The 20,402-nt window shown below is 49.6% G+C and overlaps 1 protein-coding gene across 7 annotated transcripts in view; it reads right to left on the bottom strand.

Annotated features, from left to right (window-relative positions):
• The window catches only part of SZT2 (SZT2 subunit of KICSTOR complex), a 295,338-nt gene that overhangs the window by 173,822 nt on the left and 101,114 nt on the right, over window positions 1-20,402 (bottom strand). For all 7 annotated transcript variants that reach the window (XM_063939324.1, XM_063939327.1, XM_063939326.1 and 4 more), the window contains exons 7-8: window positions 20,296-20,402; window positions 20,010-20,220 (exon numbers count right to left, since the gene is read on the bottom strand). In XM_063939324.1, the coding sequence (XP_063795394.1) occupies window positions 20,010-20,220; window positions 20,296-20,402 (318 nt within the window). The remainder of the gene's footprint in view (window positions 1-20,009; window positions 20,221-20,295) is intronic.

Raw genomic sequence — 20,402 nt, 5'->3', positions numbered from 1 at the left:
GGATTTGGGCAGTTGAGGATTATTAAAGTAAGAAAAGGATAAGCACATGAGGGAAGAGGGCCCTGCTCGTGAGAGCTTACATTATGGTGCATAATATGAACTAGAACACTACTATGGGGTATAAAATTAACAAAGGCACTACTATGGGGCATTACATGAACCAAAGCGCTACTATGGGGCATTACATGAACTAAGACACTACTATGGGGTATAAAATGAACCAGGGCACTACTATGGGGCATACATGAATTAGGGCCCTACTATAGGACATAAAATGAACCAAAGCGTTACTATTGGGCATAACATGAACCAGGTATAAAATGAACCAGGGTGCTACTATAGCGGGACACAACATGAACTAGGGCACTACTATAGGGCATAAAATGAACAGCTGCTGCTGCGGAGAGAGAGAGGTGTCTCGCTGTAAAAGTATTGAGGCAGGGGCCCCTTAAAATTTTGCTATTGGACCCAAAAATTTCTGCCTACACCCCTGGTTGTCTCCACTGCAAAGTGTATGGGGTAAAAAGGAACACAAGTGGCCTATTATAATACGTAATCAAGCCAGCTCCCTAAACAACAAGGCAAACAAATTATTGCTAAAATTCATAGAGCGGTATTCAATTCTTTTTACCCACTTCCACACCTATTCTGTTTCTGCTGACGAGCATGGTATAATCATTTCAGCTCGCTACCCCCGCGATAATGAGGGCACCCAACCAATTACACAGCTAAACTTGATTACTATGGGGTATATTCAATAACTGTCGGAAGCTGCCGTCTTGTCGGAAAGAGGGCAGTTTCTGACAGTTTTAGGTCGGAAGGGGTTCCGACCTATTCATTACGGCCCCATTTATTCCGACAAGTCGGGAAACTCGACTTGTCGGAATGCACGTTGATCGGCGGCTTCAGCCGCGATCAGCGTGCATTGTCGGAAGCGGGGCCAAACCCGACAGGTTTTAGCCCCGTTTCGGACAATCTCAATCCGACTTTAAAAAAAGTCGGATTGAGATGAGTGAGCTGAGAGCAGGAGAGGGGGAAGCACCGGGGAGAGCAGGGACCCAGTGGCAGCGTCCACTCGGCTCCAGCAAGCGACGTCCCTCTTGCTGGAGCCGGGTGGACGCTGCCGTGAGCCTCCGCTGCTGCAGCCGCTGCTTCCCCCGTCTCCTCCCCCGTCCGCTTCGTTTCCTCCGCTTCTCTCCCCCCCTACCCCGGCGCCACAGACATCACCGGCGCCGCAGACATCACCTTCTCAAGGCGACGTTGACAGCTTCCTTCCCCCGGGACCGCTGACAGCTCCCACCGCTGCTGACAGCAGCAGGACAGGACACCGGAAGCGGCCAAATCCGACAGTCGGATTTGGACGCTCTTTTGAATAGGGGTTGTCGGGTCCATTCTGAAAACTGCATGTCGGAATGGACCCGAATCTTATTGAATATACTCCTATGGGTGCAATGTGCGAGATTACGGGGATAACTTTAGAAAAGAGATTGGGCATGATATATCATTTGTATACCGCCTACAGAAAACAGTGACCATTAACAGCAGCTCAGCAAGTGCTGTGGATCAAATTCACCTCAATACTGACATTAATAAAAGGATCGTTGCCAGGTAACACATCAATCCCAGAACAGTGGGCCTAATGCATGTTTGCACGCAAATGGAACTGCGATTCTCTAGGCTACGGGACTGCTAATATTAGCAAGTGAGGCTGCCGGCCAGGAATGAAGAGAGACACCCACCGGGCTTATCGCAAGCACAATCGCAACTGCGTACACATTGGTGGACTATACACAATTACGGAGAACATCGAAACTAAGGGTTGGTCTGTGGCCACGCACACTGGCAACAGCAGTAGCGGCTCAGACGCCATGTATTTGCACGTACGATCACGCAGCCATCAGCAGATACACTCCCCAATAATGGCCACGACACACCTGCGGTTTCCTAACCGCTCCCCTTAAACTTCCCGTTAACACCTCCAAAAGGCCACTTCCTGTCAGCCGCTTTGTGACAAACATCTCAGTGCGAGACAGATCGCAGCGCACACTTGCGCATTGCAATGTCAGTTTGCCAATAATCGCTCCGTTGCGTGATAGTCAGCCATTGAGTACTAACGTGAATTAAGACCCAGTCTGTGCAAATGATTCTGCACCTTATGCCTATCTACACCTGGATACGCACAAGAGGGTGGGGATTGGGTTCTTCTTATGTATGCAAGTGCAATTGTGAACACATGCAGACCGTGGAAAAGAAGCATATACTCATGGAAAAGCCGTATTATATGCGCACGGTCAGTGGCGGCGACAAGACGGCATGATGGTGATGACGGTGGTCATGGAAACTAGCGAACTGCTTTTGATTTTGGACGCTCTACTGACACTGTTTGGTGCTAGGACATAGATTATGCTTTGGGAAGTATGTGTAACCACTTTTATTTTTTTTATTTTTTACGTTTTTACCATATGCGAGACGGAGGATTGTCTTTTTCGCATCACGCAGGTGTTTGTAGTTTACATGATGCAATATATCAGATAAATGCTTATCAGTGGAAATATGTTGTTTTTCTGTGCACTTTTTTCTTTTCGAGTGATTCATACACTTTTACATAGTTATTTTAAAGCCAAATCTGCATCAATCCCTTTGTGGTAAAAAATAAGATTTTACTTACCGATAAATCTATTTCTCGTAGTCCGTAGTGGATGCTGGGACTCCGTAAGGACCATGGGGAATAGCGGCTCCGCAGGAGACAGGGCACAAAATAAAAGCTTAAGGATCAGGTGGTGTGCACTGGCTCCTCCCCCTATGACCCTCCTCCAAGCCTCAGTTAGAATACTGTGCCCGGACGAGCGTACATAATAAGGAAGGATATTGAATCCCGGGTAAGACTCATACCAGCCACACCAATCACACCGTACAACTCGTGATCTGAACCCAGTTAACAGTATGATAAACGCAAAGGAGCCTCTGAAAAGATGGCTCACAACAATAATAACCCGAATTTTTGTAACAATAACTATATACAAGTATTGCAGACAATCCGCACTAGGGATGGGCGCCCAGCATCCACTACGGACTACGAGAAATAGATTTATCGGTAAGTAAAATCTTATTTTCTCTGACGTCCTAGTGGATGCTGGGACTCCGTAAGGACCATGGGGATTATACCAAAGCTCCCAAACGGGCGGGAGAGTGCGGATGACTCTGCAGCACCGAATGAGAGAACTCCAGGTCCTCCTCAGCCAGGGTATCAAATTTGTAGAATTTAGCAAACGTGTTTGCCCCTGACCAAGTAGCTGCTCGGCAAAGTTGTAAAGCCGAGACCCCTCGGGCAGCCGCCCAAGATGAGCCCACTTTCCTTGTGGAATGGGCTTTTACTGATTTTGGCTGTGGCAATCCTGCCACAGAATGTGCAAGCTGAATTGTACTACAAATCCAACGAGCAATCGTCTGCTTTGAAGCAGGAGCACCCAGCTTGTTGGGTGCATACAGGATAAACAGCGAGTCAGATTTTCTGACTCCAGCCGTCCTGGAAACATATATTTTCAAGGCCCTGACAACGTCAAGCAACTTAGAGTCCTCTAAGTCCCTGGTAGCCGCAGGTACCACAATAGGTTGGTTCATGTGAAATGCAGAAACCCCCTTAGGTAGAAATTGAGGACGAGTCCTCAATTCCGCCCTGTCAGAATGAAAAATTAAGTAAGGGCTTTTATATGATAAAGCCGCCAATTCTGACACATGCCTGGCTGAAGCCAAGGCTAACAGCATCGACACCTTCCATGTGAGATATTTTAAGTCCACAGTGGAAAGTGGTTCAAACCAATGTGACTTTAGAAAACTCAACACAACATTGAGATCCCAAGGTGCCACTGGAGGCACAAAAGGAGGCTGTATGTGCAGCACCCCTTTTACAAATGTCTGAACTTCAGGTACTGAAGCCAGTTCTTTCTGGAAGAAAATCGACAGGGCCGAAATTTGAACCTTAATGGACCCTAATTTTAGGCCCATAGACAGTCCTGTTTGCAGGAAATGAAGGAAACGACCCAGTTGAAATTCCTCTGTAGGGGCCTTCTTGGCCTCACACCACGCAACATATTTACGCCAAATGCGGTGATAATGTTTTGCGGTTACGTCCTTCCTGGCTTTGACCAGAGTAGGGATGACTTCTTCTGGAATGCCTTTTTCCCTCAGGATCCGGCGTTCAACCGCCATGCCGTCAAACGCAGCCGCGGTAAGTCTTGGAACAGACAAGGCCCCTGCAGTAGCAGGTCCTTTCTTAGAGGTAGAGGCCACGGTTCGTCCGTGAGCATCTCTTGAAGTTCCGGGTACCAAGTCCTTCTTGGCCAATCCGGAACCACGAGTATAGTTCTTACTCCTCTCCTTCTTATGATTCTCAGTACTTTTGGTATGAGAGGCAGAGGAGGGAACACATACACTGACTGGTACACCCACGGCGTTACCAGAGCGTCCACTGCTATTGCCTGAGGGTCCCTTGACCTGGCGCAATATCTGTCCAGTTTTTTGTTTAGACGTGACGCCATCATGTCCACCTTTGGTTTTTCCCAACGGTTTACAATCAGGTGGAAGACTTCTGGGTGAAGTCCCCACTCTCCCGGGTGAAGGTCGTGTCTGCTGAGGAAGTCTGCTTCCCAGTTGTCCACTCCCGGAATGAACACTGCTGACAGTGCTATCACATGATTTTCCGCCCAGCGAAGAATCCTTGCAGCTTCTGCCATTGCCCTCCTGCTTCTCGTGCCGCCCTGTCTGTTTACGTGGGCGACTGACGTGATGTTGTCCGATTGGATCAACACCGCCTGACCCTGAAGCAGAGGTTTTGCTTGACTTAGGGCATTGTAAATGGCCCTTAGTTCCAGAATGTTTATATGAAGAGATGTTTCCATGCTTGACCACAAGCCCTGGAAATTCCTTCCCTGTGTGACTGCTCCCCAGCCTCTCAGGCTGGCATCCGTGGTTACCAGGATCCAATCCTGAATGCCAAATCTGCGGCCCTCTAGTAGATGAGCACTCTGCAGCCACCACAGGAGAGACACCCTTGTCCTTGGCGACAGGGTTATCCGCTGATGCATCTGCAGATGCGATCCGGACCATTTGTCCAGTAGATCCCACTGAAACGTTCTTGCATGGAATCTTCCGAATGGAATCGCTTCGTAGGAAGCCACCATTTTTCCCAGGACCCTCGTGCACTGATGCACTGAGACCTGGCCTGGTTTTAGGAGGTTCCTGACTAGCTCGGATAACTCCCTGGCCTTCTCTTCCAGGAGAAACACCTTCTTCTGGACTGTGTCCAGAATCATTCCTAGGAACAGTAGACGTGTCGTTGGAATCAGCTGCGATTTTGGAATATTTAGAATCCACCCGTGCTGACGTAACACTACCTGAGATAGTGCTACTCCGACTTCTAACTGTTCCCTGGATCTTGCCCTTATCAGGAGATCGTCCAAGTAAGGGATAATTAAAATGCCTTTTCTTCGTAGAAGAATCATCATTTCGGCCATTACCTTGGTAAAGACCCGAGGTGCCGTGGACAATCCAAACGGCAGCGTCTGAAACTGATAATGACAGTTTTGTACTACAAACCTGAGGTACCCTTGGTGAGAAGGGTATATTGGGACGTGGAGATAAGCATCTTTGATGTCCAGAGACACCATATAGTCCCCTTCTTCCAGGTTCGCTATCACTGCTCTGAGTGACTCCATCTTGAATTTGAACCTTTTTATGCAAGTGTTCAAGGATTTCAGATTTAAAATTGGTCTCACCGAGCCGTCCGGCTTCGGTACCACAAACAGCGTGGAATAATACCCCTTTCCCTGTTGCAGGAGGGGTACCTTGATTATCACCTGCTGGGAATACAGCTTGTGAATGGCTTCCAAAACTGCCTCCCTGTCGGAGGGAGACTTTGGTAAAGCAGACTTCAGGAACCGACGAGGGGGAAACGCCTCAAATTCCAGTTTGTACCCCTGCGATACTACCTGTAGAATCCAGGGATCCACTTGCGAGTGAGCCCACTGCGCGTTGAAATTCTTGAGACGGGCCCCCACCATATCTGAGTCTGCTTGTAAAGCCCCAGCGTCATGCTGACGACTTGGCAGAAGCAGGGGAGGGCTTCTGCTCCTGGGAAGCGGCTGCACGGTGCAGTCTTTTTCCTCTTCCTCTGCCCCGGGGCAGAAAGGAGTGGCCTTTTGCTCGCTTGTACTTATGGGAACGAAAGGACTGAGTTTGAAAAGACGGTGTCTTTTTCTGCTGATGTGAAGTGACCTGGGGTAAAAAGGTGGATTTCCCAGCCGTTGCCGTGGCCACCAGGTCCGATAGACCAGCCCCAAATAACTACTCCCCTTTATACGGCAATACTTCCATGTGCCGTTTGGAATCCGCATCCCCTGACCACTGTCGCGTCCATAACGCTCTTCTGGCAGAGATGGACCTAGCACTTACTCTTGATGCCAGGGTGCAAATATCCCTCTGTGCATCACGCATATATAGCAATGCATCCTTTAAATGTTCTATAGTTAACAAAATATTGTCCCTATCCAGGGTATCAATATTCTCAGTCAGGGAATCCGACCATGCGACTCCAGCACTGCACATCCAGGCTGAGGCGATTGCTGGTCGCAGTATAACACCAGTATGTGTGTATATACTTTTTAGGATATTTTCCAGCCTTCTATCAGCTGGTTCTTTGAGGGTGGCCGTATCAGGAGACGGTAACGCTACTTGTTTAGATAAACGTGTGAGCGCCTTATCTACCCTAGGGGGTGTTTCCCAACGCGCCCTAACCTCTGGCGGGAAGGGATATAATGCTAATAATTTATTAGAAATTAGCTGTTTTTTATCGGGGGAAACCCACGCTTTATCACACACCTCATTTATTTCCTCTGACTCAGGAAAAACTATTGGTAGTTTTTTCACACCCCACATAATACCCTTCTTTGTGGTACTTGTAGTGTCAGAAAGGTTCAATGCCTCTTTCATTGCCGTGATCATGTAACGTGTGGCCCTACTGGACATTACGTTTGTCTCGTCACCGTCGACACTAGACTCAGTATCTGTGTCAGAGTCTGTGTCGACCCACTGAGGTAACGGGCGTTTTAGCGCCCCTGACGGTGTCTGAGACGCCTGGACAGGCACTAATTGATTTGCCGGCTGTCTCATGTCGTCAACAGTTTTTTGCAAATTGCTGACATTATCACTTAATTGTTTAAATACAATCATCCAGTCAGGTGTCGACTCCCTAGGGGGTGACATCACCAACACAGGCAACTGCTCCGCCTCCACATCATTTTCCTCCACATACATGTCGACACACGCGTACCGACACACAGCACACACACCGGGAATGCTCTGATAGAGGACAGGACCCCCTTTGGAGAGACAGAGGGAGAGTCTGCAAGCACACACCCAGCGCTATATATATATACAGGGATAACCTTATATAGTGTTATTCCCTTATAGCTGCTGTTATTATCGTTATTTGCTGCCAAAAATGCCCCCCCTTCTCTTTTTTACCCTGATTCTGAAGCAGGACTGCAGGGGAGAGTCAGGGAGCCGTCCTTCCAGCGGAGCTGTGAGGGAAAATGGCGCTTGTGTGCTGAGGAGATAGGCTCCGCCCCTTCACGACGTCCTTATCTCCCGCTTTTTTGTGTAAAAATGGCAGGGGTTAAAATACATCCATATAGCCCAGGAGCTATATGTGATGTATTCTTTTTGCCACCTAAGGTATATACTGTTATATTGCGTCTCAGGGCGCTCCCCCCCAGCGCCCTGCACCCTCAGTGACCGGAGTGTGAAGTGTGCTGAGAGCAATGCCGCCGATTTCACCGGACCTCTTCGTCTCTTCTGGCTCTGTAAGGGGGACGGCGGCGCGGCTCCGGTGACCCATCCAGGCTGTACCTGTGATCGTCCCTCTGGAGCTAATGTCCAGTAGCCTAAGAAGCCCAATCCACTCTGCACGCAGGTGAGTTCGCTTCTTCTCCCCTTAGTCCCACGATGCAGTGAGCCTGTTGCCAGCAGGACTCACTGAAAATAAAAAAACCTAAACTAAACTTTTATTCTAAGCAGCTCAGGAGAGCCACCTAGATTGCACCCTTCTCGGCCGGGCACAAAAATCTAACTGGGGCTTGGAGGAGGGTCATAGGGGGAGGAGCCAGTGCACACCACCTGATCCTTAAGCTTTTATTTTGTGCCCTGTCTCCTGCGGAGCCGCTATTCCCCATGGTCCTTACGGAGTCCCAGCATCCACTAGGACGTCAGAGAAATAGGATTTTAATACCTACCGGTAAATTCTTTTCTCTTAGTCCGTAGAGGATGCTGGGGTCACTTCAAGAACCATGGGGTATAGTCGGGATCCGCAGGAGACATGGGCACTTTAAGACTTTCAAAGGGTGTGACCTGGCTCCTCTCTCTATGCCCCTCCTCCAGACTCCAGTTTAAGGAACTGTGCCCAGGGAGACGGACATTTCGAGGAAAGGATTTATTGTTAAACCACAGTGAGCATCTTACCAGCTCACACCGCAAACATGCCGCAGAACGTGGCATTCAACAGAACACAAGCCAACGGCATAAAGAAATTTGCAGCATTATGCTGACAAAAACCGTAACACAACCTGTGTGTAACCACAAATAATAACTGCAGATACAGTACGCACTGGGACGGGCGCCCATCATCCTCTACGGACTAAGAGAAAATAAGATTTTACTCACCGGTAAATCTATTTCTCGTAGTCCGTAGTGGATGCTGGGACTCCGTAAGGACCATGGGGGGAATAGCGGCTCCGCAGGAGACTGGGCACAACTAAAGAAAGCTTTAGGACTACCTGGTGTGCACTGGCTCCTCCCACTATGACCCTCCTCCAGACCTCAGTTAGGATACTGTGCCCGGAAGAGCTGACACAATAAGGAAGGATTTTGAATCCCGGGTAAGACTCATACCAGCCACACCAATCACACCGTATAACTCGTGATACTATACCCAGTTAACAGTATGAAATATAACTGAGCCTCTCAACAGATGGCTCAACAATAACCCTTTAGTTAGGCAATAACTATAAACAAGTATTGCAGACAATCCGCACTTGGGATGGGCGCCCAGCATCCACTACGGACTACGAGAAATAGATTTACCGGTGAGTAAAATCTTATTTTCTCTGACGTCCTAAGTGGATGCTGGGACTCCGTAAGGACCATGGGGATTATACCAAAGCTCCCAAACGGGCGGGAGAGTGCGGATGACTCTGCAGCACCGAATGAGCAAACTCTAGGTCCTCCTCAGCCAGGGTATCAAACTTGTAGACTCTTGCAAAAATGTTTGAACCCGACCAAGTAACAGCTCGGCAAATTTGTAAAGCCGAGACCCCTCGGGCAGCCGCCCAAGAAGAGCCCACTTTCCTCGTGGAATGGGCTTTTACAGATTTAGGGTGCGGCAGTCCAGCCGCAGAATGTGCAAGTTGAATCGTGCTACAGATCCAGCGAGCAATAGTCTGCTTAGAAGCAGGAGCACCCAGCTTGTTGGGTGCATACAGGATAAATAGCGAGTCAGTTTTCCTGACTCCAGCCGTCCTGGAAACATATACTTTTCAGGGCCCTGACTACGTCCAGTAACTTGGAATCCTCCAAGTCCCAAGTAGCCGCAGGCACCACAATAGGTTGGTTCACATGAAAAACGGATACCACCTTAGGAAGGAATTGGGAACGAGTCCTCAATTCCGCCTTATCCATATAAAAAATCAGATAAGGGCTTTTGCATGACAAAGCCGCCAATTCTGATACACGCCTGGCCGACGCCAAGGCCAACAACATGACCACTTTCCACGTGAGGTATTTGAGCTCCACGGATTCAAGTGGCTCAACCCAATGCGACTTCAGGAAATCCAACAACCACGTTGAGATCCCACGGTGCCACTGGAGGCACAAACGGGGGCTGACTATGCAGCACTCCCTTAACAAAAGTCTGAACTTCAGGCAGTGAAGTCAGTTCTATTTTGGAAGAAAATCAATAGAGACGAAATCTGGACCTTAATGGAACCCAATTTTAGGCCCATAGTCACCCCTGACTGTAGGAAGTGCAGAAATCGACCTAGCTGAAATTCCTCCTTTGGGGCCTTCCTGGCCTCACAGCACGCAACATATTTCCGCCATATGCGGTGATAATGGTTTGCGTTCACTTCTTTCCTAGCTTTAATTAGCGTAGGGATAACTTCCTCCGGAATGCCCTTTTCCTTCAGGATCCGGCGTACAACCGCCATGCCGTCAAACGCAGCCGCGGTACGTCTTGGAACAGACAGGCCCCCTGCTGCAGCAGGTCCTGTCTGAGCGGCAGAGGCCATGGGTCCTCTGAGATCATTTCTTGGAGTTCTGGGTACCAAGCTCTTCTTGGCCAATCCGGAACAATGAGTATAGTTCTTACTCCTCTCCTTCTTATTATTATTCTCATTACCCTGGGTAAGAGAGGCAGAGAAGGGAACACATACACCGACTGGTACACCCACGGTGTTACCAGAGCGTCCACAGCTATCGCCTGAGGGTCCATTGACCTGGCGCAATATCTTTGTAGCTTTTTGTTGAGGCGGGACGCCATCATGTCCACCTGTGGCCTTTCCCAACGGTGTACAATCATTTGGAAGACTTCTGGATGAAGTCCCCACTCTCCCGGGTGGAGGTCGTGTCTGCTGAGAAAGTCTGCTTCCCAGTTGTCCACTCCGGGAATGAACACTGCTGATAGTGCTAACACATGATTTTCCGCCCATCGGAGAATCCTTGTGGCTTCTGCCATCGCCATCCTGCTTCTTGTGCCGCCCTGTCGGTTTACCTGAGCGACCGCCGTGATGTTGTCTGACTGGATTAGCACCGGCCGGTGTTGAAGCAGGGGTCTAGCCTGACTTAGGGCATTGTAAATGGCCCTTAGTTCCAGAATATTTATGTGTAGGGAAGTCTCCTGACTTTTCCATAGTCCTTGGAAGTTTCTTCCCTGTGTGACTGCCCCCCAGCCTCGAAGGCTGGCATCCGTGGTCACCAGGACCCAGTCTTGTATGCCGAATCTGCGGCCCCCTAGAAGATGAGCACTCTGCAGCCACCACAACAGCGACACCCTGGCCCTTGGAGACAGGGTTATCCGCCGATGCATCTGAAGATGCGACCCGGACCACTTGTCCAACAGATCCCACTGGAAGATCCTTGCATGGGACCTGGCGAATGGAATTTCTTCGTAAGAAGCTACCATCTTTCCCAGGGCTCGCGTGCCTTGATGCACAGACACCTGTATTTGTATTAGGAGGTCTCTGTCTAGAGACGACAACTCCTTGGACTTCTCCTCCGGGAGAAACCCTTTTTATCCTGTTCTGTGTCCAGAACCATACCCAGGAACAGTAGACGCGTCGTAGGAACCAGCTGCGACTTTGGAATATTCAGAATCCAGCCGTGCTGTTGTAGCACTTCCCGAGATAGTGCTACTCCGACGAACAACTGCTCCCCGGACCTCGCCTTTATAAGGAGATCATCCAAGTACGGGATAATTATTTTCGGCCATTACCTTGGTAAATACCCTCGGTGCCGGGGACAGACCAACGGCAACGTCTGGAATTGGTAATGACAATCCTGTACCACAATTTTGAGGTACTCCTGGTGAAGAGGGTAAATAGGGACATGCAGGTAAGCATCCTTGATGTCCAGTGATACCATGAAATTCTCCAGGCTTGCAATAATCGCCCTGAGCGATTCCATTTTGAACTTGAACCTTCGTATATAAGTGTTCAAGGATTTCAATTTTAGAATGGGTCTCACCGAACCGTCTGGTTTCGGTACCACAACATTCTGGAATAGTAACCCCGGCCTTGTTGAAGGAGGGGTACCTTGATTTCACCTGCTGGAAGTACAGCTTGTGAATTGCCGCCACTACTACCTCCCTTTCTCCGAGGGCAGCAGGCAAGGCAGATGTGAGGTAACGGCGAGGGGGAGTCGCCTCGAACTCCAGCCTGTATCACTGTGATACTACTTGCAGAACCTAGGGATCCACCTGTGGGCAAGCCCACTGGTCCCTGAAGTTCCCGAGACGCGCCCCCACCGCACCTGTCTCCACCTGTGGAGCCCCAGCGTCATGCGGTGGACTCAGAGGAAGCGGGGGAAGATTTCTGATCCTGGGAACTGGCTGTCTGGTGCAGCTTTTCCCTTCTTCCCATGTCTCTGTGCAGAAAGGAAGCGCCTTTGACCCGCTTGCTTTTCTGAAGCCGAAAGGACTGTACGGTGCTTTCTTAGGCTGTGAGGAAACCTGAGGTAAAAAAATTTCTTCCCAGCTGTTGCTGTGGATACGAGGTCCCAGAGACCATCCCCAAACAATTCCTCACCCTTATAAGGCAGAATCTCCATGTGCCTTTTAAAGGCAGCATCACCTGTCCACTGCCGGGTCTCTAATACCCTCCTGGCAGAATGGACATTGCATTAATTCTGGATGCCAGCCGGCAAATATCCCTCTGTGCATCCTTCATATATAAGACAACGTCTTTAATATGCCCTATGTTAGCAAAATATTATCCCTGTCTAGGGTATTAATATTATCTGACAGGGTATCAGACCACGCTGCAGCAGCACTATTTATGCTGAGGCAAATGCAGATCTCAGTATAGTACCTGAGTGTGTATATACAGACTTCAGGATAGCCTCCTGCTTTTTATCAGCAGGCTCCTTCAAAGTGGCCGTATCCCCAGACGGCAGTGCCACCTTTTTTGACAAACGTGTGAGCGCCTTATCCACCCTAGGGGATATCTCCCAACGTGACCTATCCTCTGGCGGGAAAGGGTACGCCAGCAGTAACTTTTTAGAAATTACCATTTTCTTATCGGGGGAACCCACGCTCTTTACACACTTCATTCACTCATCTGATGGGGGAACAAAACACTGGCTGCTTTTTCTCCCCAAACATAAAACCCCTTTTATGTGGTACTTGGGTTCATGTCAGAAATGTGTAACACATTTTTCATTGCCGAGATCATGCAACGGATGTTCCTAGTGGATTGTGTATATGTCTCAACCTCGTCGACACTGGAGTCAGACTCCGTGCCGACATCTGTGTCTGCCATCTGAGGTAACGTGCGTATTTTGAGCCCCTGATGGCCTTTGAGACGCCTGGGCAGGCGCGGGCTGAGAAGCCGGCTGTCCCACAGCTGTCACGTCATCCAGCCTTTTATGTAAGGAGTTGACATTGTCGGTTAATACCTTCCACCTATCCATCCACTCTGGTGTCGGCCCCACAGGGGGCGACATCCCATTTATCGGCCTCTGCTCCGCCTCCACGTAACCTTCCTCATCCAACATGTCGACACAGCCGTACCGACACACCGCACACACACAGGGAATGCTCTGACTGAGGACAGGACCCCACAAAGTCCTTTGGGGAGACAGAGAGAGAGTATGCCAGCACACACCAGAGCGCTATATAATGCAGGGATTAACACTATAACGGAGTGATTTTTCCCCCAATAGCTGCTTGTATACACATATTGCGCCTAAATTTAGTGCCCCCCCTCTCTTTTTAACCCTTTGAGCCTGAAAACTACAGGGGAGAGCCTGGGGAGCTGTCTTCCAGCTGCACTGTGAAGAAAAAATGGCGCCAGTGTGCTGAGGGAGATAGCCCCGCCCCTTTTTCGGCGGACTTTTCTCCCGCTTTTTTCATGGATTCTGGCAGGGGTAATTTATCACATATATACCCCTGGGACTATATATTGTGATGATTTGCCAGCCAAGGTGTATTATATTGCCCTCAGGGCGCCCCCCCCCCAGCGCCCTGCACCCATCAGTGACCGGAGTGTGAGGTGTGCATGAGGAGCAATGGCGCACAGCTGCAGTGCTGTGCGCTACCTTGTTGAAGATAGAAGTCTTCTGCTGCCGATTTTCCGGAACACTTCTTGCTTCTGGCTCTGTAAGGGGGCCGGCGGCGCGGCTCCGGGACCGAACATCGAGGTCGGGTCCTGTGGTCGATCCCTCTGGAGCTAATGGTGTCCAGTAGCCTAAGAAGCCCAAGCTACCACCAGTTAGGTAGGTTTGCTTCTTCTCCCCTTAGTCCCTCGCTGCAGTGAGTCTGTTGCCAGCAGATCTCACTGTAAAATAAAAAAACTAAAATATACTTTCTTTCTAGGAGCTCAGGAGAGCCCCTAGTGTGCATCCAGCTCAGCCGGGCACAAGATTCTAACTGAGGTCTGGAGGAGGGTCATAGTGGGAGGAGCCAGTGCACACCAGGTAGTCCTAAAGCTTTCTTTAGTTGTGCCCAGTCTCCTGCGGAGCCGCTATTCCCCACATGGTCCTTACGGAGTCCCAGCATCCACTTAGGACGTCAGAGAAAAGGATTTACCGGTAGGTATTAAAATCCTATTTTCTCATACGTCCTAGAGGATGCTGGGGTCACTTCAAAAACCATGGGGTTATACCAAAGCTCTTCAACGGGCGGGAGGATGACTCTGCAGCACCGATTGAACAAACATGAGGTCCTCATCGGCCAGGGTATCAAACTTGTAAAACATTGCAAAGGTGTTTGAACCCGACCAAACATCTGCTTGGCCAAGTTGTAATGCCGAGATCCCCCGGGCAGCCGCCCAGGACGAGCCCACCTTTCTAGTAAAACGGGCCTTCACCGATTTCGGTAACGGCAATCCAGCCGTAAAATGAGCATGCTGAATCTCACCACAGATCCAGCGCGCAATGGACTGCTTGGAAGCAGGACACCCAACCTTGCTGGGAGCATACAGGACAAACAGAGTCACTGTTTTCCTAATCTGAGTCGTTCAGGAGACATAATCTTCAAAGCTCCAACCTCATCCAGAGACTTAGACTCAGCGAAGGTGTCAGTAGCCACAGGCGCCACAATAGGTCGGTTCCTGTAGAAAGAGGAAACCACCTTCGGTAGAAACCGCTGACGTGTCCTCAATTCAGTTCTATCTTCATGGAAGATCAAATAAGGGCTCTTGTGAGACAAGGCCGCTAACTCAGACACCCGCCTTGCAGATGTCAAGGCCAACAGGATGGCCACTTTGCAAGTGAAAAAAGCAACTTCACCTTCTTAAAGGTTCAAACCCACGTGATTGAAGGAACTGCAACACCACATTACGATCCCATGGTGCCACTGGAGGCACAAAGGAAGGTTGGACGCGCAACACGCCTTCCACGCAAGACTGAACTTCCGGAAGGGAAGCTAATAGTTTCAGAAAGAAAATTGCCAATGCTGAAATCTGGACCTTAATGGAGTCCAACTTCAGTCTGCATTCCCTCCAGCCTGTAGGAAATGGAGAAAACGCCTTAACTAAAACTCTTCCGTTGAAAATTTCTTGGATTCACACTAAGACACATATTTTCTCCAAAACGGTGGTAATGTTTAGACGTTACTCCTTTCCTGGCCTGAATAAGCGTGTGGAATACCCTTTCGGGCTAGGATCCGGCGCTCAACAGTTATGCCGTCAAACGTAGCCGCGATAAGTCTAGGTACACGCATGGCATCTACCGTAGTAAGTCCTCGCAAAGAGGAAGAGGCCCAGGATCTTTTAATGAGCAACTCCTGAAGATCTGGGCACCAAGCTCTCCTCGGCCAGTCTGGGGCAATGAAAATAGCCCGAACCCTTGTTCCTCTTATGATCCCGAGAACTTTTGGGATCAGTGGAAGTGGACGGAATACATACACAGACCGGAATAGCCACTGGGTCACCAGAGCATCTACTGCTATAGCCTGAGGGTCTGGAACAATATTTCTGAAGCTTCTCGTTGAGACGAGAAGTCATCATGTCTACTTGAGGAACTCCCGAAAGACTTGTCACCTCTGCGAAGACTTCTTGGTGGAGGTCCCACTCTCCCGGATGGAGTTCGTGCCTGCTGAGGAAGTCTGCTTCCCAGTTGTCCACTCCCGGAATGAAAATTGCCGACAGAGCCCTTACATGTTTTTCTGCCCAGAGGAGGATCTTCGTCACCTCTGCCATTTCCGCTCTGCTTTTCGTTCCGCCTTGCTGTTACATTGTCCAACTGGATCTGCACGGGGTGATCTTGAAGAAGATGTACCGCACGCTGAAGGCCGTTGTAAATGGCTCTCAATTCCAGCATGCTCATGTAAAGGCAGGCTTCCTGACTTTAGCATTTTTCTTGGAAGCTTTTCCCCTTGAGTGACAGCTCCCCTTGCATCCGTGGTTACCAGGACCCAGTCCTAAATCCCGAACCGGCGTCCCTCTAGTAGGTGCGAGCTGTGGAGCCACCGCAGGAGTGAAATCCTGGCTTTTGACGACAGGACTATCTTCCGGTGCATGTGCAGGTGGGATCCACTCTTCCAACAGGTCCCACTGGAATACCCTGGCATGGAACCTGCCAAACTGTACGGCCTCGTAGGCCGTCACCATATTTGCACTGATGGATCAACACTCTTGATGGTTTCAAAACTAGTTTTACCATTTTCTGGATTGCCAGAGCCTTTTCCTGAACTTCCCTGTCCAGAATCATCCCGAAAATTTATGATCCAACCGTGTTGTTGGAGTATGGACAGGGAGAGTGCGATGTTTTGTACCAACCGCTCCCTGGATCTCGTCTTTACCAGGAGATCGTCTAGATAAGGAATTATATTGACTCCTTCTTGACGCAGGAGGACCATCATCTCCGCCATCACCGTGGTGAAAACTCTTGGCGCCGTGAAGAGACCGAAAGGTAACGTCTGCAATTGGTAATGGCAATCCTGAACCGCGAATCTCAGACAAGTCTGGTGAGAAGGATAAATGGGAACATGCAGGTAAGCATCCTTCACGTCTATAGACACCATGTAGTCCCCCTCCTCCAGACTGGAAATCACTGCCCTCAGCGATTCCATTTTGAACTTGAATCGTTTCAAGTAGAGATTCAGATTCTTTAGGTTTAGGATCGGTCTGACCGAGCCGTCCGGCTTCGGAACTACAAAAAGGCTTGAATAAAACCCCTCCCCCTGTTGAAACAAAGGTACTAGGACTATGACCTGATCCTGACAAAAATTTTGGATTGCCGCTGTTACTGCTTCTCTTTCTGGAAGAGAAGCTGGCAAGGTCGATTTGAAAAATCGGCATAGGGGAACGTCTTGAAACTCCAGCTTGTTTCTCTGGGACACTATCTGTAACACCCAGGGATCCAGGCCAGACAGAATCCAACCTTGGCTGAACAGTTTGAGACGTGCCCCCACCCGAGCGGCCTCCCGCAAGGAAGCCCCAGCGTTATGCTGTAGATTAGGCAGAAGTAGGGGTAGACTTCTGCTCCTGGGAACCTGAAGCCACTTTCCCCTTCCCCTACCTGCAAAGAAAGGGAAACGTCTCGCTTTTTTGTATTTATTGAGCCGAAAGGACTGAATGTGAGAGTGATATGTCTTTTTTGCCGGTGCAGGCGCAGAGGGCAAGAATGTCGACTTACCTGCGGTAGCCGCCGAGACTAACGCATCTAGTCCATCGCCAAATAAGGCCTCACCTTTATATGGGAGAGCCTCCATATTTCTTTTGGAATCTGCATCCGCGTTCCACTGGCGAATCCACAACGCCTGTCGAGCCGATACTGCCCTGGTAGTGGCTTGTGAACTCAAGAGTCCAATATCTTTCATCGCCTCTAGCATGTATGCGGTAGAGTCTTTGATATTCCCTAACTTAAGAAGTATCTCATCTTAATCAATCGTGTCAATTTCTGATGACACACTTTCTGACCATTTTTCAATAGCGCGACTCACCCACGCGCAAACAATAGTGGGTCTGAGTAGTGTACCATTTGCAACATAAATGGATTTTAATGTAGTTTTCACCTTTCGGTCTGTCGGCTCTTTTAGTAACGCCGTGCCCGATGCAGGGAGAATGACTTTCTTTGTCACCCTGGACAGTGCACTAATCTAACACAGGGGGTGACTGCCGGGCAAGAATATATTCAGCTCGTGGGAGGGACTCTTATTAGATCTATTTCCCTGGAGTCCCTATCATCGACACAGGACTTAGAGTCCGTGTCGGTATCAATAGTCATAACATTTGTAAATGGACTTCATGTGACCCAGGGAGGGTCGCCTGCAGATGGAAGAACAGAATTCCACATATCCAGCATGCAGTATTAGATACAGCCTTATCTAATCTCCTATTGACATGATGCATACTACAACGTATTTCATTCACCCACGCAGGCTCTTGGTGTGTCGGTATCGCCACCACCTTACAACTCTGTGTCCCTACAATGGCTTCCTCCAGGGAGGAACTCCCTGCCTCAGACATGTCACACACGTGTACCACACACACTCACAGACACATTGGGACTTACAGGGAACAGACCTCTGTCAGATGGACACAGAGAGGAAAAAAACAGCTCACACTCCAGCGCCAAGCACACACATCTGTGAAACATATCATTGAAAAACAGACCTGCAGTGCTTTTATTATTATAAAACAAGCACCATATACCTCTCCCCCCCCCCCCCCCCCCCCCCCCATTTTTACACCCTGATACATATCAGTAGTGAAGGGAGGACCAGCGTTTCTCTAGTGAGGAGAAAATGGCACTGATTAGTGTGCTGGCTTAGTGAGGAAGAAGCCCCGCCCCCGTAATGGCGCGCTTCACTCGTTCTTAAATAAATAAAGAATTATACTGGCGGGGGTAGGACAATGTGCCTTTTGCCATAAACCAAGATTTATGCTGCCCAGGGCGCCCCCCCCCCTGCGCCCTGCAGTTGTCAGCAGTGTGTGTGTGAGCTGTGAGGAAGAAGCTCCGCCCCCGTAATGGCGCGCTTCCTTCCCGCAATTTTCCACAAATATTTATACTGGTGGGGGTTAGGACAGTGCCTTGGCACAAATGTTCCCTCATGCCAGTGTCAGAATGAGGATTTATATGCTGCCTGCACCCTGTAGTGCCGCTGTGTGTGGGAGCATGGCGCGAGGCGTACGATCGCTGTGCGGTACCTCAGAAGCCATCACTGAAGTCTTCTTTGCTTCTTCTACTCACCTGTCTTCTGACTTCTGGCTCTGCAAGGGGGGTGACGCCGGCTCTGGGGACGAGCATCTAGGCGTACCTAGCGATCAGACCCTCAGGAGCTAATGGTGTCCTGTCAGCCAGAAGCAGAGCCATGAAACGCTTTAGGAAGTTGGTTCCTACTTCTGCCCCCTCAGTCCCACGAAGCAGGGAGACTGTTGCCAGCAGTTCTCCCTGAAAATAAAAAACCTAACATAAGTCTTTTTCAGAGAAACTCAGTAGAGCTTCTCAGAGTGCATCCAGTCTCACTGGGCACAATTCTAAACTGGAGTCTGGAGGATGGGCATAGAGGGAGGAGCCAGGTCACACCCTTTGAAAGTCTTAAAGTGCCCATGTCTCCGGCGGATCCCGTCTATACCCCATGGTTCTTGAAGTGACCCCCAGCATCCTCTAGGACGTATGAGAAATGATTATGTAACAGACGGACTCGGACAATGGGGGTCATTCAGAGTTGATCGCTAGCTGCATTCGTTCGCTGTGCAGCGATGAGGCAAAAAAAGGCACTTCTGCGCATGCGTAGCAATGCACACACGCGTCATACTATTACAACGAACAATGTAGTTTCACACAGGGTCTAGCGAAGCTTTTCAGTCGCACTGCTGACCGCAGAGTGATTGACAGGAAGTGGGCGTTTCTGGATGTCAACTGACCGTTTTTAGAATGTGGTCGAAAAAACGCAGGCGTGCCAGGAAAAATGCAGGCGTGGCTGGGCGAACGCAGGGTGTGTTTGTGACATCAAAACAGGAACTGAACAGTCTGAAGTGATCGCAAGTGCTGAGTAGGTTTTGAGCTACTCTAAAACAGCACAAAAAAAAAACGTTGTAGCAGCTCTGCGATCCTTTCGTTCGCACTTCTGCTAAGCTAAAATACACTCCCAGTGGGAGGCGGCATAGCGTTTGCACGGCTGCTAAAAACTACTAGCGAGCAATCAACTCGGAATGACCACCCATGAGCTCACATAGCGCGTACACTGTCGGCCTAATAAATATTATTACTGACAACATCAGGCTCTACTCAGCTCTCACCGCAGTAATACTCAGGATTCAGCGCCTCCCCCGTGCGCAGGAAGGAATACGGCAGGAACGCTTTGTGATAAACATTCATGTCCGCCTGTCCAGTCTCTACTTCAGGACAGGAAGAGAGGTAGGATCCCAAGGTTGCCATGGCAATGAACTTCATCAACTCTACGTTAGGGATGTAACCGAAGCTGCAGTCATAGGAGTATACACCACCAACCTGTAATGAGAAGGGGTGACATAAAGGTGGCGCTAGAGTTCCCCCGGAATGCGTAACAGCAGCCGATGTCTGTACCTGGACAAAAGAGCAGGCTATGGTTCCACTGCGCAGCTGGTTCAGCAAAGTCTCGCAGACCGCCACGTCTGGGACGCTGGTGACCCCGTCTGTGATCACAATAATTC

This window comes from Pseudophryne corroboree, chromosome 9 (assembly GCF_028390025.1).
Source record: "Pseudophryne corroboree isolate aPseCor3 chromosome 9, aPseCor3.hap2, whole genome shotgun sequence".
Lineage (NCBI taxonomy): Eukaryota > Metazoa > Chordata > Amphibia > Anura > Myobatrachidae > Pseudophryne > Pseudophryne corroboree.
Note: the sequence above shows the minus strand (reverse complement) of the source record. Positions and strands in the feature narration are given on the sequence as shown.